Source organism: Acytostelium subglobosum (assembly GCF_000787575.1).
Source record: "Acytostelium subglobosum LB1 DNA, scaffold: scaffold9, whole genome shotgun sequence".
Lineage (NCBI taxonomy): Eukaryota > Evosea > Eumycetozoa > Acytosteliales > Acytosteliaceae > Acytostelium > Acytostelium subglobosum.
Genome location: NW_012236524.1, coordinates 394,555 through 419,143, shown reverse-complemented (window position 1 = coordinate 419,143; position 24,589 = coordinate 394,555). Strand labels below are relative to the sequence as shown.

Below are 24,589 nucleotides of genomic sequence, written 5' to 3'. Positions count from 1 at the left end.
AACTCAATAAACAAACAAATAAACGACATTGGATGACTTATCAGTGAGTAGATACTCACATCATACAGTCTGGCCCAAGTTTTGAAGAGTGCATCATCCAAATCACTCACATTCACTCAGTGTTGATCATGAACAAAGTTACACAATTGTGCAATCTATAATGCCTTCATGATGGAAATCGTCTGGAACTTATGCGCATCATCCTAGAGAGATGATTGATTGGTTAATAATAAAAACTGGCATTTATTACAAATAAAAATATATAGATATAATTGAGGATGGTGATGGTGATGGTCCAATCACTTATCTTAGTGGCTGGCTGGATCGGGTTGGGTGGGCGATTGATAGATTGTTTGTTGATTGATTGATTGATCGATGGCTAAAGTTGTCAGCACATGCTGGTTGGTTGATTAAAAATGATAGGCTATCTCCTGTCCTCTCTCTTTTGATGCTCTTCTCGCTACTACTACTACTACTACTACTCTCTCCTCGCTTGATGGTCGTCGGGTCATCCAAGTGTTTTGTGTGTGTCTTTGTGTTTATGTTGTATCGATATTGACTGACTAACTAATGCATGCCCAGTGGCTCATAACCTCCAACTGGTGTAGGCTGCACCTTCTTTGGTGCAAATGAGCCAAGTGCTGAATCCTTGTGACACTTGAGGAAGCGTGGCTGGCCATCGGGACCCTTGGTCCATTGTAATATATTGATAAACTGTGGATGCTCGGCCAAAAAGTCTGGGAATGTCTTCTTGGCGGCGGCAGTGTCATTGGGCTGCACCAGATAATGTTTGATGCGATAAGGCATCTCGGTGCCAATGTAAGCAATGCCAAACTGTCCTGGATTCCTCTCGCTGAATCTAATAATAAACGTTCCTGGGTCCTGTCCAGCAAGTGCATTGTCTGACTCTTGTCTGTCCATATATCCATAAATAATACTGTTATAATGTTATGTTGTACGATGAGTATAAGTATGTGAGCTTGAGTTTGATTGAGTTTGAGTGATCATAACATACCCTTCTTGCCAGAGCGCAGAGATATGACGTTGATACCTTAGGGTCTGCATGGACTTGCCGAACCAGTTCCAGAACTTGTCAAAGTCTTGTTGATGAATGAGTGTACGACCGGCAAAGAACTGGACTTGGATGTACTTGAAGTCGAATTGGGAGAGAGGTCGCTTGGGTCGGACCGGATCCTGCTTGGTGGCAATGAGGAAGTGTCGCTGCAACGTGTTGATGAACTGTGGCCATGGTATCTCCAACTGGCCGTCAAAGGCGTCCTTCTTGAGCAGGACACCGGCGCTGCCCTCCCACTGGCACTCGTTGGTGATAACGACAAAGGGGTTGGACGCATCGCTCTCCACCGCCGTCGTCATGTTGTCCATGTCGCGAATGTTGACGCCGAATTTCAAATTTACAGAGCTCTTCCTGGTGCCCGCCAGGAACTTGAGCGGGAAGTGCGCCGTGAGGTTGGCCGGATAGATGGGCTGCGAGTCCATCTCGAGCTGCTGCGTCGGGTTGCTCTTGCTGCTTGGACTCGAGTCGCAGATCAACGTGGCCTTGACCGGGCCGTGCAGATTGAAGTTGAGACGCGCGCCCGTGAGTATCTGAACGACCAGCTGGTTCTCGCTCAACTGCTTGCCCTTGGTGATGACGACGGGGAATGGCTGTGTCTTGACCACCAGGCACACGTTGGGCTTGGAGGTCTGAGAGGATGGGTTGAGGATGCCCTGCACCTCCTGGTGCAGCAGGGTCAGCTGCTTGAACTGCGTCTGGAGGTCTTGCTTGAGCGCAAACATCTTTGCCAGGTCGGTCGGGTCGAGGATCTTGCCCTTCTTGATCGAGTCAAGTGCCGACATCTCGGTGTGCATCTGGTTGGACATTGTCACTTGCTGCTGGGAGAGGGATTGGAGGCTGACTATCGACTGCTCGTCAAGGGGCTGTGTGAGACGATTCAATACAATCGACTGATCGTGTATCATGTTCACCAAGCTCGTCTCTTGGTCTGACAACAGCTTATAAATAGTGTCAAGGATTGGCTGAGGTGTGCATACTGATGTGGATGTTGCTGCTTGTTGTTGTTGCTGTAGTTGTTGTTGCTGTTGTTGTGCTGGTTGTTGCTGTTGTTGTTGTTGTTGCAGTTGAAGTTGAATTGGTAGTTGAGATGATGATTGATGGARGGGTCGTCGTTTGCTGTTGCATTTGATATTGCTGTTGTTGATACTGTTGTTGTTGGGTCATCTGTTGCTGCTGCATTAGATGAGGTGACTGTGGCATGGTCAGTTGGTTGGTAGATTGATGACCATTGAATGGTGGAGATGGAGGTGATTGTGGGATATGACCATTGCTTTGGTGAAGGAACTGTTGGGACAAACCCAAGCCACCACCTGGTGTAGGTCCACCTCTTGATCTAAATGGATCTATATGTTGTTGTTGTTGCTGTTGTTGATAATATTGTTGATGTTGTTGATCATTAATATGACCCATTCCAAATCCATTGTTGTTATTATTATTGTTATTATTGTTATATTGCAAGTTGTTGAGTGTAGTATTGATACTCTCATTTAGTCCTACAGATCTACATTCATTGATTGATCGATCGATTGATTGATTGATTGATTGATGATTAGTTAATGATAACTTGATGATCATATGATTGATTGATGGAATATACCTACACAGCACCTTCAAAGAGGTTCTTTGCTGTGAGGCTTGAGTTGTCAAAGTCCTCAAAGTCGGAATCCATTGGGAACCCTGTTGCCATTTATCTTTCTTTGTTTGTTTGTATATTTATCTGTATTATATATAATATCTATCTGTATCGATGCTAATGTTTGTTGTTTGTTGGTTGTTGGGATTCCAAAGCGAATGAATGAACAAATGAACAAATGAATGAATGAATGACCAAGCTCTTGGCTTCTTTGTTGTTGATGAAGAAGGGGGGTGAGGATTGGGTTGGTTTGAGAAAAACTTAGAGGACTTCTGGAAGTAATAGAGATGAGACTGTTTTGTTAGTGTGTCTATTTGATCACTGAACTGGATTGTGTCCAACTTTTTAAAATCATTGTTGTTGGCTGTTTGGTCAGTGTGCCAAAATCACCTGGTGTCTTTTTTCCAAGTGTTTGGACTCAGTCTTCTTGTGTCTGCATCACACAATTTCGCAACGGGAATTAGTACATCAGGTCCACCTCATCCTCAGAGGTACACGTACTGATCAACTGATTGATTGTTGGTTCATTGTTAGCAATGATGATTGATGTGACGTCATGTCTACACGAATAGACTTATAACCATTCTATTAATTACCTGGCTACATTACAAATTGATGAGCTGTGAGTCCGGAGAATATACCGCTTCAGGTAGTTCTTGGTATAAGATTGAATGATTAACTGATTGATTGAATGAATGAATGGACATATCCCATTTTATGTAAGTTTGTTTTATTTTATATATATATATATAGAGTGAGAGAGGCCTAGCCTTGAGGCTTAGTCGAGGCCTTGGTCCCAAGCACACCACACATCACTTTATGAATGTTCAAATCCACGCGCGGCAGATGCAATGACATTGTTGTTGTTGTTGTTGTTACTGTGGCCATGTGCTGCTTGGAGCAACACCTCTTCGAGACCGGCTTGACAGATACCCCAGTCAGAGATGGAGTACTTGTTCTTGTTCTCTTGGATCGACTTGAACAACTGCGACATCTTGACGGCGCGACGTGGTACGGCGTACGTCCTATTGCACGAGATCTCATGGATCAGCTTGACGTTGGGAATCATCGATGTTATGTACTCGTGGATCATAGAGTCGTTGTTAGTCGTCGACACGGACAGTGTATGACCGGCACCGTAGCGAGTCTTTAGGTCGCCACTCCTTCCGATGCACTTCATCAGTCCGTGGTCGATGATGCAGACGCGGTCGCACAGGATCTCGGCCTCCTCCATGTTGTGGGTCGTGAGAATGATCGCGCACTTGCTCTTGTAGCTGTTGATCACGTCCCATACGATGCGACGCGAGAATGGATCGACACCGGTGGTGGGCTCGTCCAGCAGGATGGCAGTTGGCGCGCCAATCAGTGAGATGGCCAGCGAGAGACGGCGCTTCATACCACCAGAGTACTCGCGGACGGCCTTGTCCTGAGCCTCGGTCAACATGACCTCGGCCAGCGACTTGTCCACCATCAGGTGTAGTGCCTCACCCTTGAGGTTCTTCATGCGGCCGTAGAATAGCAAGTGCTCGCGGCCGGTCATCTCGGCCCAGAGAACGTCGTCCTGAGGGCAGACGCCAAGTGACTGTTGGGCACGCTGCAGGTTGGTGACGATGTCGTGGCCGGCGATGATGGCTGTGCCAGAGGTGGCACCGTAGAGACCAGAGAGGATGTTGAGTGTGGTGGTCTTGCCAGCGCCATTTGGACCGAGGGATACCAAAGCATTGACCCTTCTCGACTGAGAGCGTAAGGTTGTCCACGGCGACATTGGTCTTCTTGCCAACTTTGAAGCTCTTGAACAAGCTCATCAGACGGATGGAAGCGGTGTTCTCGCGGGCGTATGTGTACCGGTACTCATCAGTGACATCGGATGGCACCATGTCCACTGAGTACATCTGGTGCAAGGACTTGAGTGGCGTCGACTCGGTTGGGCTGGACTTGTTGTGCACGAGGTTGCCGGACATCTTGGAGGCCCAGAATGACTTCTGGAAGAAGAACAATGGGTGCTGGCTGACTCCGTATGACGAAGGGAGCACCATCTCAAGGTACTGGTGCAGCAGGCCGTAGAGGAAGAACTCGCCGAGGAGCAGACCAAAGAGTGATGGGATTTGATGATGCTGGAACACGTCGTACCAGGTCAGTCCGGGTGCATTGCCGATGTAGGCCAGTGAGATGTAGGAGACGGCACGATGGAAGGCTACGTGGGGGATCAGTGCCGTGATGATGAATGTGGCCAATGATGTGTTGGGGTTCATGATGAATGCATTGTTGAGCAAGTTGGAGCTGAGTGCTGTGAAGATGATGTAGATGAATGACACCACTGTGCACGTGTACACCGATGAGAAGAAGGTACTAATGAAGAAGGCAAAGGCAATCTGTGTCAATCCAAACAACACAAACAAAGCAAAGTACAATGAGAACTCGGTCTGAGTGAAGAATCTGAACTCTGTTTGATTGATTGAACGTGTTAGTATGTGGGTGTGGTTGACCTTGGGGGTAGGGCTGGAATAGTCCCAGCACCGGGGGCTTGATGGGGTACTTACTGAGGATGTAGGCAAATGCGATTGCCACAAAGACGATGACCATGTAGAGAGTGAAGTTGAAGATATATTGGACGAGCCAGTAGGTCCTCATCCTCAATCCAGCCATCTTCATTGACTCTCTAAGTCTATGTTCCTTCTCATACACAACATTGGCAACAAAGATGACCATGCAGAAGGACAACATGAAGAGATACCAGAAGTCTAAGATTGGAGAACGAATGTTAGATCATTGTCCACTCCATGATTAAACTTGATGTGATGTACTTACTCTCTTGGGGCTGGATCATATCCTTCTTCTCATTCTTGGCGTAGTAGGGGAATTGTTTGATGCCAGTGACTAGTTTGTTGTTGGTTCCGGTCAATGTTTGGAAGATGGCATTGTTCATGATGTTGATTATTGATGAGCTGCAGGTGGTGTCATTGGCATAACTGATGATGTTTGATCTGACACTAGAACCCGGTGTAATTTGCAGCTCTTGGAAGTTGTAGCCCAACAAGATCTTTGGTGATTGTCTTCCCTCCTTATACGTGATGGCGTCCAGGCTCTCAACATCATTGTATTCTTCAAACGTAAAGGAATCAGTAGGTATGTTACCAAGTGTTTGGTACTTTAGAGAGAGAAGAAGGTGATTGATTGATAGAGTGTTAGTTAGTGTGAGTTTGTGGGGTGGGCTGGAATGATCCCAATTAGGAAAGGACTTACATTTGGTATTTGTGTCTGCTGGTTGGCAGTTGTAAAGAGACTTAGGAAGCCAGTGTTGTTTTGGCAACATGTGCCAAGTGGCATGACGTTGGCATCGTTGGTGATGAATGGTACAGAGTAGTCGATGAGTGGTGGGAAGATGAAGGGAAGTGGTAGACTGATTGGATTGGAATTATCACGGAACTTAATTGGTGGTGTAGCAATCTGAAGGAGTGACATAATACTGATCTATAATGTAGGTGAGTTGGGGAGAGAGAGAGAGAAAGAGGGAAAAAGAGTTAGACTTGGGACATCAATCAATCAATCACATGACAATCAAACATACCATTAGGACTGGGACCAGGGCTTGCATGATGTTGGTCTTGTATTGACGACGTTGGTATGAGATGGACTTGAGGAAGAGGGCGTTGAATTGGTTGATGAAGCTGTAGGAATGGTTGGGACGGTCTGGGTCGGACACTTTACGTTTGGTACCACCAGCATCCTTCTCTTCGTCTTTCTTGTTATTATTGTTATATTGGAATGAATCCAAATCGGATATTGATGCATATGTAGGTGATGATAAATCAAATTGTTTGGCAATATCATTAGATGTAGAAGTAGTAGTGGTAGTTGTAGTTGTAGTAGTAGTAGATGGTGTAGATTGAGTTTGTGATTGAGATAATGGTGAATGTGACAGGGGTGACGGTGTGGATGGCTTAAGCAATGCCGTCAGTGATGTATTTGATGAACATGTTGTGTCTGAGGAGAATGAGGAACCAGTTGGTGTCCTTATTTCCAGGTTGTTATTATTTAATTCAAATGAATGATTATCCATAATTAACTTAATTAATTAATTATTCGGATATGAACTATGTACAAATAAATATATTTAAAGTATATTATATTATATTATATGATTGATTGATTGATAAAGGTATTAATCAAAGTGATCACTTTCCAATTGTCATACAGCAAGTATAGTATGAGTGATCAGTCGGGATGGGATGAGGGCATACCAGCCAAGAACAAACAAACAGTACCTTACATGGGCGAGTATGGTTTCAACCAAACCAGTGGAACAAAAAGAAATCGAAGTAGAAGGAAAGTGATCAGGTTCACATCAAGGGAACATCATCATCATAGTTCATCATGATAGGTGATTGAAATTTGAGCCCATTAGTTGGTGTGGCTAGTGAGTGTGGACCGGCATTACAGGCCAAGGAGTGCGAGTTCAACCCCCCGTTCACATAACTTTGTAAGTAATCGAGCGGGGCATTTCATCCTACACTTCACCTCTTTCCATCCATCTACATCACTGACTACACTCACACCTCCTCCACAGTCAATCACCAAAGTTTCCTAAATGTGGACCTTTCTCGATTACTTTAAACATACATACATTAGGGGGTGGTCTTGCTTCATTCCTGTCAAGAGGACTTGTGTGTTGATGTTTAACGTGGTCACTTCCGAATGGCGAGTGATGGTGTGATGCAAATAAAAAGAAATCGAGGCCATCAGTAATGTGTGTGTTTGTGTGTGAACATGAGTGAAAGTGTGGGGAATGATCACTTTGATCACTTCCGAATAGAACACACTGTTTCCCCATTGGGTATTGATCAGTGTGTGAGTGTGGTTGAGGTCATGTTTGATGAGCGAATGCGAGGTTATCAATCCCGAGGACCTGTTAATGCCGAGGACATCATTCTATTTGATCATAATTGCATCATGATGAGTTGTAGTGTGTTTGTTTGAAGTTGCTTGCATTGTTGGTCACTCTCATTGATCTTCATTGTAATTGTATTGTCACAAGATATTCCAATCCAATCCAATCCACGAATCGTCATCACTTATACTCTTAAGTATTGGACGAGAGTGAAGTCATATTGATTGTTCTCATCACTTGGGTAGAGCGTTGAACTTTCAATCTTCCATGTACAGTTGTTGACATCCACCAAAGGCTTATCCTTATTTGGGAATATGTTAAGCACAACATCTCCACCTTCAACATTGGCATGTACATGTGATATCCAAAGCTCATTACAATGTGACAGAGAGTCCATATATACTTTGGCACCTATAATGTTTGATCGTTTGTTAGTACCATTCAATCACATCATTCAAATCATTCGATCTCAATCAATCACTCACCTCCTACAACGTATGCTACATCCTTGTCACGGACTAGGTCCAGTGCTTGCTCTAATGATTGTACGATTGATAGTTTATCGGGTATGTTGTTCAATGTTGTACCATCGGCAGCAGTGAGTGTTGTACCACTGGTGATCACAATTGAATGACGATTGGGTAGTAGACGACCTATTGAATCAAATGTCTTCCTACCCATTATCATTGCATGACCTGTTGTTGTCTTTTGAAAGAACTGTAAATCCCTTGGTAATCTCCATGGTATATTACCATTCTTTCCAATTACACCATTATCAGATATAGCTACTACTATTGATAACTTCATCTTATCTCTATCTCTGCGAAGTATTTGTATATTTATATGAAATGAATGAATGAATCATTATTCAAGTCATGTGTCAATTCAAACTTAATTCATTAATTGTCATTCATTCATCTTTATTATTTGTTAGATTATACAAGTAATATGTATTTGTACACTTATACATGTATGTGTCTAATGAGACTTGAGAGATGAATACAACATCACACTTAAGATGTTACTACATCATCTCATCCCTGACAACGTTTCTGAAACGAAACAGCTCCCCACTTGAACACACCCCCTGGGGAGCTGAGAGATGGATACAGGACACACCCGCATGAACGAACCCTTAAACCCACACACTCTCTGGCATACATCCCAACAAACAAACACAATCTCATCTCCATCCATCATTCATTATAACTCATTCATTCATTCATTATCTGTGCATCATTATTCTCTATCTCTATCTACACTTTGTATCATTATTATACACATAGTAATAAGAATAATAATAATAATAGTATTATTATTACAGAAAGATAGATTAGAATAATAAGATGGCACTTCTGATACGAAGTTATCTTAGAGGCCTGGCCAAGATGATTGGTGATGTGGCCAAGAGACAAGGTTCATCATTTCTAGTGTATATTGATAAGAATCATTATTATAGATTGCACTTTCTGTATTTCTTGTTGACAGGATTCTTTGGTGCATGTATAATAGTATCGATAGAGGCTGCCTACTCGTCGGCATCGTTCATCGATTGTTTGTACACTGCCTACTCATCGATAACAAGCACTGGATTGCTCACTGTTGACATTGCACGAATGTCCGTTCCGACACAGATTGTTATGGCCATTCTAATACAGCTTGGATCGACTGTTATGCTCACATTGAACGTGGTACTCATACGAAGATACTATCTTAGACGAGCCTATCGCAAGAGAAGAAGCTTCTCAATTGATCTGGCAGAAGTCGATGGACATATAAATGGTGCTGCTCTGGATAATGACAATAACAACAATAACGACGACAATCATGATATCATAATGTCTGGAGTGAGCTCACTGGATGACCCTGGCACATCCAAGGAGAACATCAAAACATCACAAACAATCCCAAGAATCAATCCAGGCGTGACATTAGATCAACCACTGTTCTCATCCAGTCACTCTGCTGCAGGACATCAAGACAACTTCCATCATCAATATGATATGCAGGACAACTTGATTACACCTGCGGAAGCCGACAAGGATATCCAAATTGACGCAGACTCATTATTCATCCTGGAACACAACATTGAATATCGTTCACTTGGAAAGCTGCTCTACATCATACCCATCTATCAAACAGTGGTCTATCTGATTGGATTCATTGTGTTGGTTTCATTGGCCACATCTTCCAGCTCTTCAGTCGCCATCACACTCCAGAAGAACAAAATCAATGGCGTCTGGTTCAGTATCTTCAACACATTGTCAGCGTTCAACAATGTTGGCGTCACACTAGTCACTGACAACATGGTCCAATTCAATCAACACTCATTCCTCCTTCTCGTCATCTCCATGCTAGTTGTACTTGGCAACACAATGTTCCCAGTTGTTCTAAGATTGATAATATGGTGTATGAACAAGGTTTGTTATCTGTTGACCAAAATTCATCCATGGATTGATCCAAGGCACTAACAACTTAAACAACATAGATATCAAAGGATAAGGAACCTTATGAACATCTTTTAAACAATCCAAGGACAGTGTATACTCATCTGTTCCAAGCTAAACCAACACTTATACTGCTTGGAGTATGGTTCCTCTTCAACTTCTCACAAATATCATTAATGGCCATCCTTGAAGCCAACGAGAAGGCATTCGCCACTCTCTCGCCATCAGACACATTCATGAACTACTTATTCCACTCTGTGGTATGTACTACATCCACGGATCAATCATTCAATCAATCACTCACTCAAATAACATTCATACATAGTCCACAAGAACAGGAGGATTTAACTCTATTGATCTGAGTCAACTGTCCAAGTCTGTACTGCTACTGTTTGTTGGATTGATGTTTGTGTCGTCATATCCATTCGTGATATCATTGAAGGGATCGGCTGTGAATGGAAAGTATCAGTCCAGTGCTGCCGAAGAGTCAAGAGCAAAGGTTGTGATGAAGGACCTTCTGATACGTGATATATTCATTCTCTACCTATGTACACTGATCATTGGCATCCTGGAGGAAACGGCACTGGACAGCCAGGCACTGGGCAACAATGTCACGGTGTTCCACATCATCTTTGAGGTGGTCAGTGCCTTTGGCACTGTTGGCCTATCAATGGGCTATCCAGGCATCAATAGCAGCTTCTCGACCGTACTGACCAAGAGCTCAAAGTTAGTGATCATCATTGTAATGCTACTTGGCAGACATCGATCACTCCCCGACTCTGTCGACAATGCCGTTCACATCGAGGAGAAGGACGTTGTGGCCAAGTTCCTCAAGAAGAGATTAAGAAGATTAAAGTATTGATCCCGGGATCATAACAATGTACACGATGAAGGAAGAAAAGGATAAAGTAAATACATCATCACATTAGTGATGATGATGATTATAATAATAGTTTATACAGAATAGAATAGTTCTTCGACAAAGGGACGGACGGCCGTTATTGTTGTGCTGCCGTATCTTGGGGGGCATGCACTCAGGCACGCACGCAAGCGCAAAGGCATGCATGCTGCTTCATACATTGAGATTGACCATTGTTTAGTACTGGCCATAGGCTGGCTGTGGCTGGTATGGCATTGGCTGGGGCTGGATTGGTTGAACCATCTGTGGTTGCTGACCATACGCATAGTATGGCTGTGGCTGGTAGGCCACCGGTTGGTATGGTTGGTTGTGGTAAATGATTGGGGCTGGGGCCACGATGATAGTCTCATCAGAGAAGTGATGGTTGTTAAAGTGTCTAACCATCGATGGGATCAAGAAAAGATCGAGCAACCATCCAATACCGAATATTCCACTATTATCGTCGTTATTATTAATAAGTATTGTTAGTAATCTGTGCTGTTGTATTTGTTGTCAAGTCAATCATTCAAACATACGCTGTGAAGAGATAAATGAAACCAGATGCATAACGGTCTATTTAAATAGTGTACATTATAAGTTAGTAATCTTGTAGTATTAATTCATTCAATCATTCAATCATTCAATTACACATACGAAGATAGAATCTGTGTACACCAAAGAGACCCAGGAAGAGCCAAAGCAAGTAGGCAACGCCAGTTGACTTGCAGTGATGATGATGGTGATAGTTCTGACTCATTATTCTATATATATGTATATGTATAATTAATTATTATTATTATTGCGATGTTGTAAAAGTTGAATGAGAAAGTACGAAGGCGGCAGAAGTGAGAGAACAAAGTGCTGTTGGAGATAGAGCAGTACTTTTTCACGCATCCATTCTCTAAAACCCCAGTGTCAAACTATTTTTTCTAATTTATTACTTCCTGATTATTCAAGTATGAAGGGGTGATCAACAGGTGATTGTTTTCGTAATGACAAAGATCTACCGAATATCGAGTCGACTTGATTGTTTCGACTGGAGGAATAGATCCATCCACACACACACATCCTACAAATCTATTTATATAAATAGATTTGATGTACGAAAACGATTTGGGAGTATGTTTATTGCATATGTGCGATTATTATTATTAATTAAGTTACGTGTGACTACTACTGCTGCTGTGATGATAGATATATTACACATCGAATGACTTTGGTGAAGCACTGACTGGCAGGGGTGTTGTGCGTTTGATTAGATTAGATGGGAGTGAGTGATGGAGGTGTCAAAGTGGAAGAGGTTGAATACAAAAGTGGACAATGGATTGATGAGATTGAATAATGATGAGTTAGGGGTAGGAAGTAGGTAAGGTGTCATTGGTGTCCGCGATGATGATGTTGATGATGGATGGATGGAAGATGTAGATGCCAACGCTTAGATGGAGGGGTCGAGACCAAGCCAAGCAAAGAGTGAGCGCATTCATTCTCTTTTGTCTTCTTAGAAGAAGTATTGCATGGTGGTGCGAGGTGGGACGGCTCTCTCCTCTTGCACGGCCTGGAAGATCTTAAAGTTCTTTTCCAGGTTCTCGTCCAGTGCCAGGATGGAGGCGACGTTGCCACAGCGGTAGCAGTAGTTTGGCGCTGACCATACTGTCACCAGTGACTCGTCAAACATATATTTATAGCCCTCCTGTACCAACTGATGTGCACGGCAGATCAACTCGAGGCCGTTGATGTGAAGGAACTCCTGAGTGACCTTGGAGCCAAACAACCAACCAGCGCCTCTTGGCGATGGCTGCCACTGCTCAATCTCCTCTGGGTCGGACCACATAAGGTCACAGAATGGACCCTCATGAGGAATCTCGAGACTTCTCAAGATGATTCTAATCTGATCCAAGGTGCGGACCTTTGGTGAGAGACCACCGTGGACACAGAGTACTCTTCCATCAACAATCTATATATAATATTGATTGGTTTGATTAGGTTGTGAGTGAGTGAGTGAGAGAGTGATCACATGATCGAGTGATTGGTCAAAGGTTTAAACATACAGCAGCAAGAGTAAGGAAGTCAAAGACACTGGTGCAATACTTCCAGGCGTTGGCATTGCCGTACTTCTGTTGGCACTCATCGTAGAAACCGTAGACTTGAGTAATCTGTCTTGACTCGTGGTTTCCTCTCAAGAGAGTGATTCTGTCTGGGTAGCGAGCCTTGAGAGCCAACAAGTATGTGAATGTCTCCAAACTGTAGTATCCTCTATCGACAAAGTCACCCTGTTATAGTCGTCGTCATCGTCGTAGTCGTAGTATAATGTGATGTTATAGTTAGGTACTATTCCTCTGTATATATATTATGATCTCGCGAGACGACAAATCATACCATGAAGACGTAGTTGGTATCTGGGATCTCACCACCAGTCTTGAACAGCTCCAACAGGTCGTAGAACTGACCGTGGATATCACCACAGATGGTGACTGGACTGCGCACTGGCTGTACGTTTGATTCCTCCAACAAAAGATCCTTGACACGATCGCAAAGCTTCTTCAAGTCATTCTCTGGCAGGTACTTGCACTGCTTAACGGTCTCTACCCATTCATCAAGTGGTAAACTCATCTTATTATTCTTCTACTTCTTATTATATAATATATATATATTAACTATATTAACCTGTTTTGTTTTGATTGATTGATTGAGTCGATCAAGTGAATGAGTGAGTGAGTGAATGAATGAGAGCGAATATGTTAGCGAATGTTATTATTGATTGATTTAATATGAAGATGATCAGATGGTTGTTGTTGAATTGTTTACCTCTGTCAATAATGTAACTGTTTGTGTTCAGCTTACTGCCGTGTTGTTGGACAATGTGATCACAATGATTGAATGAATGAATGAAGGAGGTGAGCAAGTGTGTGGGGTGGAGAGAAGAAGAGGAAGCGTTTGATTGATGGATGGTAGACAGTATTAAAATTATTTTTGTTGATATTGGTTTTGGAATGAGTTGTGAGTGAGATAGATTGTTTGTTGTTGTGAAACTGGGTAACGTTTTCAATTCTTCGCGCTCACTACGAATCATCATTCACACACACACACACTTACACACACTTGTTGACCACAACAACAAACAACAACAACAACAAATTGGGGAGAAGTTGGGAAGTAATGTAATGAGTTTGTTTGGTTGTTGTGTCACACTGACTCATTTTACATTATTTAAGTTATTTCTAAGTTATACAAACATTATAATCTCATTGATACATACATCATCAAGCAGTAGCCTTACTTTGACAGTCAACCAATCAATCAATCAGTAACATTATATCAACAACAGACTTGAACTTGAACTTGTACTTGAAAGAGAAGAGATAGAGACAGAAGGAGCAAATACACAATTGATCCTACTATCTCTTACCTTGGTATATATATATATATATTTTGAATGATAGATAGTGAGAGCAACAGTGGGGAGGTTCGGAGCGAGAAGCAGCCACAGCATTCATCGGCTTGCAAAGACGACTCAACTCAATCATTGGTGAAACAAAAGATGAATGCATTGCCTACAACAACTACAACAACTACAACTACAAATAATGGTATGATTGAATGAATGTGAACAGTCATAACCAACTAACTAACGAATGAACAATATTGTAAACTATATAGTGCCTTGGAGATGGAAACAAGAATGGTCAGGAACTGCTTTGTCAAACAATGGACTGACATCTAAGGACATTGGTTCAGGCAAAGCATGGACAACCTCGGTGGCGCACACTCCAGTGCCAGCGGGCGGTGGTTACTATTATTACGAGATAAAGATTGATGTGTGCAATGTTTCAAACAGTATAAAGATTGGTATGTTGTTAAACAACAAGAATGATGATTGATTGATCAAGATGATGATGATACTAACTGACTACCTTAATACAGTGTTTGGTATATTGACATCACATTACTTGAAGAAAATACTGAGCAAGGAAATTGGAAAGATGGGCAGTCTCAAGGGAGGATGTCCATTTGGTTACTTCCCCTCATTCGGCAAGGGAACATTGTGTTACTTTGCCAACGGACAAATTTACAAGGATGGCATTGAGGCTTGCAAGACTGAACCGTTCACAAAGGACGACCTGGTGGGAATGTGCGTCGATACATTCAACAACACGATATCATTCTACAAGAACCACAGTCTGGTCGGACGACCCTTCCACAATGTCATTCTCGAGCTCTTTGATACCGATGGCGAGGACGACAACTCCACACATCAAGAGTTGTACCCCGCGACATCGCTCATCAAGGAGAACGTCGTCTCGATCGTACCCTCACCTGAAATCTCGCCCACTCTGCTCGCAGCGGCCAACAACATCAAGGGCATCTCTCCATCTGTACAATCAACTCCGAACCCAACAGCCGTACCAAACATTCAAATAACGACACCACTGGCGGCCACGACGGCTTTGGTTACACCGGTTCGCAGCGGCGGCAGCACATCAACTACATCAACGACATCCACCACAACGACCAGGCAACATCATATGACCAGTCCAACAACAATGAGGCCGCCACCAACACCTCCATTGACCAGCGATCCAGGCAACTCCTGTCCAATATGTGGTATATCGCTCAAACTCATTGGTGGAGGTGACTGGCACTCTGTAAATAAGCACATTGACGAATGTTTAACTATTAGCTTATTGGACAAAGAGCATGGGTATGTATTATACGTTACATGATCAAGAGTCAATAGTCTAACCCACTCAATCGATCATATTCTAGAACGGAACCATATCAGATCAAGTGCCCATACCCTGAATGCAAGACACCGACTCAACTCTCCAAGGACTTTGTACATCATTGCAATGATTCACACTTCTTGGAGAACAATCACAGTCTTGAGTGTCCACTTTGCAAGACAACGGTACCAAATCTCATCAGTCACTTGAGCAAGAAGCATATAGTCCTCCCCTCAGTCAAGACAGAGTCTTTTGTTGGTGTTGGATACTCAAGTAAGTTGATCCAACAACTATCTATGTGATGTGAGTTGCTAACATACTTGTGCTCATCACATCAATGTAGCGAATATACTGGATCATAATTTAGGTAGTGAACAAGAGTGCGCCATCTGTTTGGAAGAGTTCTTTAAAGGTGATAAGGTTGCAAGATTGGAATGTTGGTGTCTCTTCCATGAACATTGTATTGCAGCCTTCTTGGTAAAGTCAAAGAAATGTCCAGTCCACTATTGAGAGTAATACATTGGATGCCTTGACAACACCAACACAACAGAGAATAGAAATACAAAGACAAACAGACAAGACTGACAAGACTGAAAGACCAACTCCTGACACTCATTCAAGCCCTTTGACCCATCCCACCAACCAACCAGCCAACCAATCAGCCATTCAATGTATACATTACCATGATCCATTGGATAGTATCCCTTAACATGTTACCTACTACTTACTATGTCTCACAACAATAAAGTAGTTGTATCCCTTGTTGTACATCGTCCTAAATGATGAAGTAATGAAAGTGTCGTTTTGATTGTTGAGTTTGTATCAATTCAGTTCATTTATTGATTCAAATACATACACAGAGATATAAAGAGATAGAGAGGATGAGTTCGTATGATAATGTCATTGGAGGGAAGCTTAGATTGAAGGGATCAGTACCAACAACACCAAATCATCAGTTGAAGAAAAAGAAGAAGAAGAAGACAAAGACAATCATTAGAGATCATAGGGATAATGATGATAATCACTCACCAGATCAACAACAGCAACAATATGAGGACAGTGGTACCAAGTTGACACCTGCAGAGGTAAAGCATAAGGAGCTGACAGCAAGGCTAGAGGCAAAGAGAATCGAGGCAATGATCAAGCATTCACACAAAGAGAAGGTTGAGGAATACAACAAGAAACTGGGCAGGCTATCAGAGCATCATGATGTTCCAAAGGTATGATGACGAATGGATGGATGGACACTACCTGATGCACGTACTAACAACATTACTCCTCAATCAATCAATCTTAGGTTGGACCAGGTTAACATTTTGGATCGATCGATCAATCATTCATTCACATTACTCATCATTATGATGACGAACTATTATCGAATAAACAACAACATGATACATCCACGTGTACCAACAATATTAGAGAGCTACTCTTACATGCAGACGACTGGCTACCAGCATCTAGAGCGTGTAGTAGTAGTTTATTAAACTTAAGTAGAGATAGATGACATAGTATCATCATTGTGTAGGTAATATATGATTGAATAGACTAGACTATAAGATGATCAATAGAACATTAAGGCATAGAGAATTGGTCGACCAGTGCGCTTGCTAAACTTGTCTAGGATGTCATCTAGTGAGTCTTCCCAGTTTTCATCGTCGTCTATGATGTTGACCAGCTGTAATGCATGTTGTGCACCTCCTACAGCCTCTTCATGAGTGTCCTTCACTTGAAGATTGATAATGTGCACCGGTTGTATTGGTATGCTACTGTTGCCAATGTCTCGCTGTGTCATGTCGTCAATGACCATGTCAAACACACGTTGATCAAAGGTAAAGACGAGGTCGAAGCGGGCGAGCTGCTCCTCCTGCCACTTCTCGGGTGCCAGCTTCACTCGCCGATTGCGCTCCAACATGTTCAGGATGCCATTTTGAGTGTACAGCTCCTGGTTCTGCTGGCGCAGTGACTCGTGTATCGCTTGATAGGGTGTGCCAAAGGGGAAGATGTTTGGCTTGTCCTGGGAGGGGCCTGGCAGCTTGCAATTGCCACTGGTACCAAATGATCTAATGTTCCTGTAGCCCTTTGACAGGAATAGATGATGTGCTTCAACACTTCTATTCTGATTACTTGCGCAGACCATTGCCAAACGTTTCTGGCCTATCTTATTACCTGTAGTTGTTGTTGTAGTAGTAGATGATGTACTTGTAGGTGACACCGAAGCCACAATAGCTTCTGAGCTCATTGTTGTTGTTGTTGTTGTTGTTGTGTATCTTTCCTTCCTTTCACTCTTTAGTGATTGAGTAATTGAGTGATGAAAGTGATGAGTGAGTGAACAAGTGTGTTTGAATGATTGAATGAGCGATTGATGATGATGATGATGATGATGGTGATGATATATTATAGATTGTTGTGTCAATCAATCAATCAATCCAACAAACAAACAAACATACAAACAACAATGAATGATTATGAATATGTGTGATCACGTCACAAACAAAAACTTGTTGAAGTTCTAATTTATTCATTAAAATAATTTATTTGAACAACACAAAACCACACAACACAATAAAAAAAAATCCAAAATTGGATGTTTCCTTGAGGAAGGTGGAGTTGGAGGACCAGCAGCCACCACCTTGACTTGTGAACACAATAAACTGTTCACTTCAATCAACACCCTTCATTATATCTATCATCTCATTAATTCTATCTTTATATATATATATAACAGGTATGTTTTTGTTAACGTCAACAATGATGTCAATCAACAACAACACCTTACTTTGGTACCACAACATTCTAACAACCTTCCTCTTTGGACCACTTTGAATGATTGAATGATTGAATGAATGATAATAGAATATTAAAATGTCTGACGACGAGAACGCCCCACAATACAAGCCATCCGGAAAGGTCTCCATTGACCATTTGATGAAGCAGGATGCTGAGGATGAGTCACTCCGCAAGTACAAGGCAAGCTTGCTCGGAGGTGCTGTCTCTGGACGTATGTCATCATCTCAACCTACCAACGACAACAAACAATATCAAAATACTAATTGAACAACAACAACAACAACGATAACAGCATCTGATGACCCAAGAAGAGTCGTTGTTAAGGAGATGGTTGTCATTTTTGAGGATCGTCCAGGTGGAGACATCGTCTACCCATTGGAGACCAAGGAGCAAGTCGCCGCCATGAAGAACACTCCATTCGTCCTGAAGGAGAACTGCAAGTACAAGATTCGCATCACCTTCAAGGTCCAGCACGACATTGTTGCCGGTCTCAAGCAAGTCAACACTGCTTACAGAAAGGGAATCAAGGTCGGAACTGAGAAGACTATGTTGGGAAGCTTTGCTCCAGAGGCTCAGCCCCACTCTGTCACCGTGCCACGTGTTGGTTGGGAGGAGGCTCCATCTGGACTCCTTGCCAGAGGCAGCTACACTGCCAAGATCGAGTTCAATGATGATGACAACCAGAACCATCTCACCATTGAATATGCTTTCTGTAAGTTAATCTCAATCAATCAACTCCATCACATCACTATCATCTCACTGACTCATACCTGTTCTTCACCTTCCACCATCTCGTGTCTTAATTAGCCATCAAGTCCGACTGGTCCAAGGATTAAGTTTGCCGCACAAGGTCTTGATTATGTCACTCTTTCTGAGCGTGGGCAACCCTCCATCATCACCAAGAGTGATCAATCAACAGCGTGCCTGTATTAACAAACGTAGTTGTCGTTCCGTCCACTGGCTCGACAATACCAAAAATAACAATTATAATTGATCCCTCTTACTCTAAACCTATGTCTACCATCTATCTCTCTCTTTGGCATCAAGTTCCCAGCCTTTTGTTTCTTCCAAAGGTTGAACTTCAACTTTTTGAAATTAATTCACAATGAGGTGTGATCATCACACTTTGATGTTCACCTCATCAATCAAACATTCAAACACTTCATCTAATATTACTACTTCTACATACATATACAAATATACATTACATATACACTATATATATATATAAATAACAATGACAAGCGTTGGTTCAGGTGTATGTTATATTATTCATCTCTCTCAGATGGGTAATTGATCAATTGTGATAAATGATTCATTCTAATCCAATCATCATCATCATTGAAACGATATAGTACGATCTCTCAGTGTCTACATATTCACCAGATGGAAAGATCTTTCAGATTGACTATGCCAACAAGGCAGTAGAGAACAGTGGCACTGTTGTTGCTGTTCGTGCAAAGGATGGAGTGGTCATTGGTGTCGAGAAGTTGATCCCATCAAAGATGCTCGAGTCATCCTCAAACAGAAGAATCCATTCAGTTGATCTACATATTGGACTTGTATGTTTTGGTTAGTTAGTTTGTTTGTCAACATGTGATTGATCACTCACTCACTCGTCACTTAATCAATCAATCAATCAATCAAACCTAAACAGGGTATTGCAGGTTTCTTGGCTGATGCCAGACAACTGGTATTGAGAGCACGTACAGAGGCAAAGGAGTATAAGAAGGTCTATGGACAACCAATCCCAATCAAGGTTCTCGCTCAACGTCTTGCCTCGTATGATCATATATTAATGATATTGTTGATGAATGAGATGGATGATCAGTTTCACTAACATATACAACAACAACAACGATTGATCAATCACACAGAAACAACCATATGTATACATTGTACTCGAGTATTAGACCATTTGGATGCTCTATATGTTTGGTTGGCATTGACAACAATGGTCCACAGCTCTACTTGATCGAGCCATCAGGCTCATGCGTCGGATACTATGGTACATCAATGGGCAAGGGTAGACAAGCAGCAAAGAACGAGTTGGAGAAGATCAAGTTCTCTGAGCTCACCTGTCGCGAGGCCATCAAGGTTGTGTCCAAAATGTATGTCCATCCATTCATTCATTCATTCAATCGTTCAATCAATCAATCATACTAACTCAATCATACTTGTTCTAGTATATACTCTGTACATGATGAGGTGAAGGATAAGGACTTTGAGCTGGAATTGAGTTGGATCACAGACGAGAACAAGGTTCATCAAATGGTGCCAAAGGACCTCAAGGACGAGGCAGAGGCCTATGCCAAGCAAGCTTTGGAAGAGGCAAACATGTAAATTAACCCTTATTAACCTGCTGCAGTCGTCACTACATGTCCCTTTTGGTCTGTCTGTCTGTCTGTTCATCAAAGTCCAGACAACAACAATCCATCCATCAATCAAATACATCCTTCTCCATTACATTCATCAGTCCTTCCATAACAATAAACAACAACAACAATGAAGTTAGTTAAAGATATATGTTCGTATGTATGTCGTATGTAATGTATGTATATAGTTTATAGTCCCTTTCCTTTGGTCGCCAACATGATCTCGTTGTGTAGCTTGATACTCTTTCTGTTTTGTTGCTTGTAATAACGATCGCCATCGGCAGGTGTCAGAATCTTTACTGGCTTATCTCTGGGCAGTTGTTCATCGATCTCAAACAGCCAACTTGGATAGTCTGCATTAGTCTTTGGCAGCAGATCTGCATTGAACAGATGTGGCGATACCTTTGCCAAGTCCAATGGATTAGGTCCTCTATCTGTATAATGTTTGATTGATTGATTGCGATTGATTGATTGATTGATAGTATGTGATGATCGCGAGTGAACATGTTAGCATTCATTCATTCATCCATTACATCTATCTTGCAGGCTTGCTGTTGTTCTCTCCTGTTGATCGAACGATTGATTGATGAGCCATACCATTCTTCTTCTTCTTTCCACCACCAGCCTTCTTCTTTACAGGGGCACCCTTTCCAACGGGAGCACCCTTCTTTGGCTCTGCTCTCATGATGTTGCCAAGGCAACCCTGTGATAGCACTGGTGATCTTCTGAGTACCAATGACAACATCTCTTTATCTATGTATCTATCTATCTATCTATATATATTGTCGGTTCTGTCTGTCCTGTATCAGTCAATAAGTCTCTCAGATCTCCGTTCTATATGAGTCTGAATCCTTTACTGTTATTGATTGATTAAATGATTGATTGATAGTTATACAGTTACAATAACAATGTACTACTAATGTCTTTAGTCGATTCAAACGAAGCCCAACACATTCATTCATTCAATTCGAACTCCACATTCATTCAAACAGAGCTCACAAACAAAGTGTGTGTTTTTTCAATCAAACACTGGACTTCCTAATGATGATGGTGTCCTCACCTCTCAGTGAGCAACATGTCATTCATTCATTCATTCACAGCACAACAACACATCAATCAATCAATCACTAGTTGACAGACAGAGACAACAAACATAACATAGACTATAATATGGACATTGACAAGTTTATAAAGAAGTACAAGAACTCATTCGTATTGGGATTCTTTCAAGGCATAGCTTATGGTGTTGGACTCGCAGTGTCTTCTATCCTGTGGCACAAGTACATCAGAGATCATGTCTTTAAATACCTCGATATTACAACAACTGCAACTATACAGGGTATAAAGAATGTTAAATTCTAATCAATATAACAACTATATACATCAAACAATCAAGTAATCCAATCAATCAATCAATCAACAAACCAACCGATCAAACAACAACAAAAACATCATCTTCCTTCCCATTTTATCAAGATCGTGATCACATTGTTCTCTCTCCTCTCAATGATGATAATGACAATGGAATGCTTTGCACATTGAACTTGCTAGCAAGTCGATCGATCGACACTTCTACAATGCCATCACCTGGTTATCATCGTGAATCAATCAAACAAACCAAACCCAACAGATCAAACTATTTGGACGTCAATGTCTCAACCAACTTCAGAAGTCGATAAGTTATACCTCAATCGACCTCAATCGATTATTGGATATTCTTTACAATCCAAGTAATAATTCAAACTTATATAAATAATAATTAATATTATAAATATCTATTTATTTTCAATTAATTTAATTTTGAGAATGAACTACACAAACAACAACAAACACAACAATCTCCCTGTCTTTCACACAACACTACTGAATGAATGAACCACATCGGCTGGGATGAAGTGAAGGGGGTGTCAAACCAACCTCCATCTCCTTCTCCAAACAAACACACACTCACATTCACTTACTATTTCACTCTCTCACCCATTGACTCCTTTTATCTCTCTCAAGATATATAAATAACATTAACATTAACAATAATAAGATCTTGTTTGGACTATAATATATAATAATATATATTTTGTTATTAAGTCACTCATATTGTATTCATAATCAATCAAAAGTTCATAAATATATATATATATTTGTACATAAGATCATTTCAAAACGCGACCAATCAATCAATAAGAACGACAGAGCTTTCAAGCTATATTATATACATACATACATACTATTATCAATTTGATTAAACATGGCATGCTGTGGAGGACAAAGCCAAGAGGCAACATTTACAGATAGGAAGTCGAATCCCTACTCTCACCTGTTTAAATATATTATGGTTGGTGACTCTGGTATGATTATTCGCACACTCCCTCTCTATGATGATCACTCACTCAATCATACTAACTATGACTCAATACTCATCATCATCATCAACTAATTAGCCGTTGGCAAGAGTAACTTGACATTGCAGTTTGTGGACAAGAGGTTTGCACCAAACTCAGACTTTACTATTGGTGTGGAGTTTGGATCAAGGACTATAAACATCGAGAACAAACAGATCAAGCTGCAGATTTGGGATACGGCCGGACAGGAGAAGTTCAGATCCATCACAAGAGCCTACTATCGCGGTGCTCTCGGTGCTCTGATCGTGTACGATATCACGCGTCGTGAGACGTTTGACAACTTGACCTCATGGCTCAGCGACTGCCGAAAGTACAGCACTGGTGAGGTCACCATCGCCCTCATTGGCAACAAGAGCGACCTGGAGACCAATCGTCAAGTGTCCACTTCCGAGGCCTCTGCCTTTGCTCAAGAGCATGGTCTCTTATTTTTCGAAACGAGTGCCAAGACTGGCTCAAACGTTGATCTCGTAAGTTAACAAGTAGTTCTACGCGCGTTCACGTTGATTAGGTTGTTAATCTGACTTATCCTCCCTCATCTTCCCTCAACTCATAGGCGTTTGAACAAACATCCAAGATCATTTTAGACAAGCTCGAGAAGAACCCTTCGTTAAGATCAGAGGCAATGCAATAAATAGGCGTGTATATGTCTCTATAGTTTGTTTCCATAACAAGTTCCAACCAATGTATGATTGATTACTTTAAACAGAACACACATACATCAGAGTTAACTCAGACATTGATTGTTTACTTTTGGATGTTGGTCAATGTAAAGACACAATGATTATGATCATATTAATTAGCTTTGGTCAACAGAAGTCTCCCATTGGCCTTCCTATTCTTTGTGTTTATGTAAAAGATACGTCAATGGTAGACGACAAACTTGGACCATCCTTCCATAATGGAACACAACGCTGATAACAAATTTGACTCGACATGAAGGTGTTATAGCACGCACTTTGATTCATTGATGACGCGTGTGTGTGTGTGCACTGGTGTTACTGACAACAACTTTTGACCTGGGATTGGATTCTCTTGAAGCAGAAGTCCACAGACCTTATTTGGGTTTTGCTTGATTCATACACATTCATTCATTCACAAACAACCTTGAGTTCGTATCCATCCCCAGTTCATTCATTCACAATCCCCAGATTGCTTTGCATTCATACACACACACAACAAAGCGAATATATACAACACTTCACACTTCACACTCAACATACACATAACACACACAACAGATACACACAAACAACTCCACAACTTGTAAATATTCACCATCATCAGCAATCTATCGTTGTTTCCTTTCCTTTCTCAACGCATTCAACTTGATTGATATATATACCTACGTACATACGTACATATT

At 41.7% G+C, this 24,589-nt stretch overlaps 13 protein-coding genes across 13 annotated transcripts; 7 read left to right on the top strand and 6 right to left on the bottom strand.

The window, feature by feature from the left end:
• Positions 1-567: 567 nt before the first annotated feature.
• On the bottom strand, positions 568-2,744 carry SAMD00019534_050770 (hypothetical protein; the record flags this gene model as incomplete). The annotated part of the gene is made up of 5 exons (XM_012899548.1): positions 568-937; positions 1,016-2,118; positions 2,223-2,266; positions 2,374-2,576; positions 2,677-2,744. 5 exons carry the CDS (start codon positions 2,742-2,744, stop codon positions 568-570), a joined length of 1,788 nt encoding a protein of 595 aa, XP_012755002.1.
• Positions 2,745-3,525: 781 nt separating this feature from the next.
• On the bottom strand, positions 3,526-6,768 carry SAMD00019534_050760 (hypothetical protein; the record flags this gene model as incomplete). Its single annotated transcript, XM_012899547.1, has 6 exons — positions 3,526-4,340; positions 4,423-5,151; positions 5,249-5,449; positions 5,517-5,856; positions 5,952-6,179; positions 6,277-6,768. The coding sequence occupies 6 exons, from the start codon at positions 6,766-6,768 to the stop codon at positions 3,526-3,528; spliced, it is 2,805 nt and encodes a 934-aa protein (XP_012755001.1).
• Positions 6,769-8,942: 2,174 nt separating this feature from the next.
• Positions 8,943-10,905, top strand: SAMD00019534_050750 (hypothetical protein; the record flags this gene model as incomplete). Its single annotated transcript, XM_012899546.1, has 3 exons — positions 8,943-10,016; positions 10,085-10,303; positions 10,369-10,905. 3 exons carry the CDS (start codon positions 8,943-8,945, stop codon positions 10,903-10,905), a joined length of 1,830 nt encoding a protein of 609 aa, XP_012755000.1.
• A 234-nt stretch (positions 10,906-11,139) lies between these two features.
• Positions 11,140-11,698, bottom strand: SAMD00019534_050740 (hypothetical protein; the record flags this gene model as incomplete). Its single annotated transcript, XM_012899545.1, has 3 exons — positions 11,140-11,395; positions 11,478-11,514; positions 11,596-11,698. 3 exons carry the CDS (start codon positions 11,696-11,698, stop codon positions 11,140-11,142), a joined length of 396 nt encoding a protein of 131 aa, XP_012754999.1.
• Positions 11,699-12,439: 741 nt separating this feature from the next.
• On the bottom strand, positions 12,440-13,551 carry SAMD00019534_050730 (hypothetical protein; the record flags this gene model as incomplete). The annotated part of the gene is made up of 3 exons (XM_012899544.1): positions 12,440-12,895; positions 12,990-13,211; positions 13,318-13,551. 3 exons carry the CDS (start codon positions 13,549-13,551, stop codon positions 12,440-12,442), a joined length of 912 nt encoding a protein of 303 aa, XP_012754998.1.
• Positions 13,552-14,374: 823 nt separating this feature from the next.
• Positions 14,375-16,172, top strand: SAMD00019534_050720 (hypothetical protein; the record flags this gene model as incomplete). The annotated part of the gene is made up of 5 exons (XM_012899543.1): positions 14,375-14,528; positions 14,599-14,787; positions 14,863-15,640; positions 15,706-15,935; positions 16,006-16,172. The coding sequence occupies 5 exons, from the start codon at positions 14,375-14,377 to the stop codon at positions 16,170-16,172; spliced, it is 1,518 nt and encodes a 505-aa protein (XP_012754997.1).
• Positions 16,173-16,543: 371 nt separating this feature from the next.
• Positions 16,544-16,974, top strand: SAMD00019534_050710 (hypothetical protein; the record flags this gene model as incomplete). Its single annotated transcript, XM_012899542.1, has 2 exons — positions 16,544-16,882; positions 16,960-16,974. 2 exons carry the CDS (start codon positions 16,544-16,546, stop codon positions 16,972-16,974), a joined length of 354 nt encoding a protein of 117 aa, XP_012754996.1.
• Positions 16,975-17,226: 252 nt separating this feature from the next.
• On the bottom strand, positions 17,227-17,904 carry SAMD00019534_050700 (hypothetical protein; the record flags this gene model as incomplete). Its single annotated transcript, XM_012899541.1, has 1 exon — positions 17,227-17,904. One exon carries the CDS (start codon positions 17,902-17,904, stop codon positions 17,227-17,229), a length of 678 nt encoding a protein of 225 aa, XP_012754995.1.
• Positions 17,905-18,527: 623 nt separating this feature from the next.
• On the top strand, positions 18,528-19,288 carry SAMD00019534_050690 (hypothetical protein; the record flags this gene model as incomplete). Its single annotated transcript, XM_012899540.1, has 3 exons — positions 18,528-18,663; positions 18,745-19,164; positions 19,260-19,288. 3 exons carry the CDS (start codon positions 18,528-18,530, stop codon positions 19,286-19,288), a joined length of 585 nt encoding a protein of 194 aa, XP_012754994.1.
• Positions 19,289-19,689: 401 nt separating this feature from the next.
• SAMD00019534_050680 (hypothetical protein) lies at positions 19,690-20,795 on the top strand (the record flags this gene model as incomplete). Its single annotated transcript, XM_012899539.1, has 5 exons — positions 19,690-19,710; positions 19,808-20,014; positions 20,110-20,234; positions 20,330-20,563; positions 20,639-20,795. The coding sequence occupies 5 exons, from the start codon at positions 19,690-19,692 to the stop codon at positions 20,793-20,795; spliced, it is 744 nt and encodes a 247-aa protein (XP_012754993.1).
• A 221-nt stretch (positions 20,796-21,016) lies between these two features.
• SAMD00019534_050670 (hypothetical protein) lies at positions 21,017-21,572 on the bottom strand (the record flags this gene model as incomplete). Its single annotated transcript, XM_012899538.1, has 2 exons — positions 21,017-21,261; positions 21,425-21,572. The coding sequence occupies 2 exons, from the start codon at positions 21,570-21,572 to the stop codon at positions 21,017-21,019; spliced, it is 393 nt and encodes a 130-aa protein (XP_012754992.1).
• A 389-nt stretch (positions 21,573-21,961) lies between these two features.
• SAMD00019534_050660 (hypothetical protein) lies at positions 21,962-22,144 on the top strand (the record flags this gene model as incomplete). The annotated part of the gene is made up of 1 exon (XM_012899537.1): positions 21,962-22,144. A coding segment is annotated over one exon (183 nt), but the record flags the coding sequence as incomplete, so codon positions are not given.
• Positions 22,145-23,072: 928 nt separating this feature from the next.
• SAMD00019534_050650 (hypothetical protein) lies at positions 23,073-23,854 on the top strand (the record flags this gene model as incomplete). Its single annotated transcript, XM_012899536.1, has 3 exons — positions 23,073-23,172; positions 23,266-23,693; positions 23,780-23,854. Coding segments are annotated over 3 exons (603 nt in total), but the record flags the coding sequence as incomplete, so codon positions are not given.
• Positions 23,855-24,589: the final 735 nt, after the last annotated feature.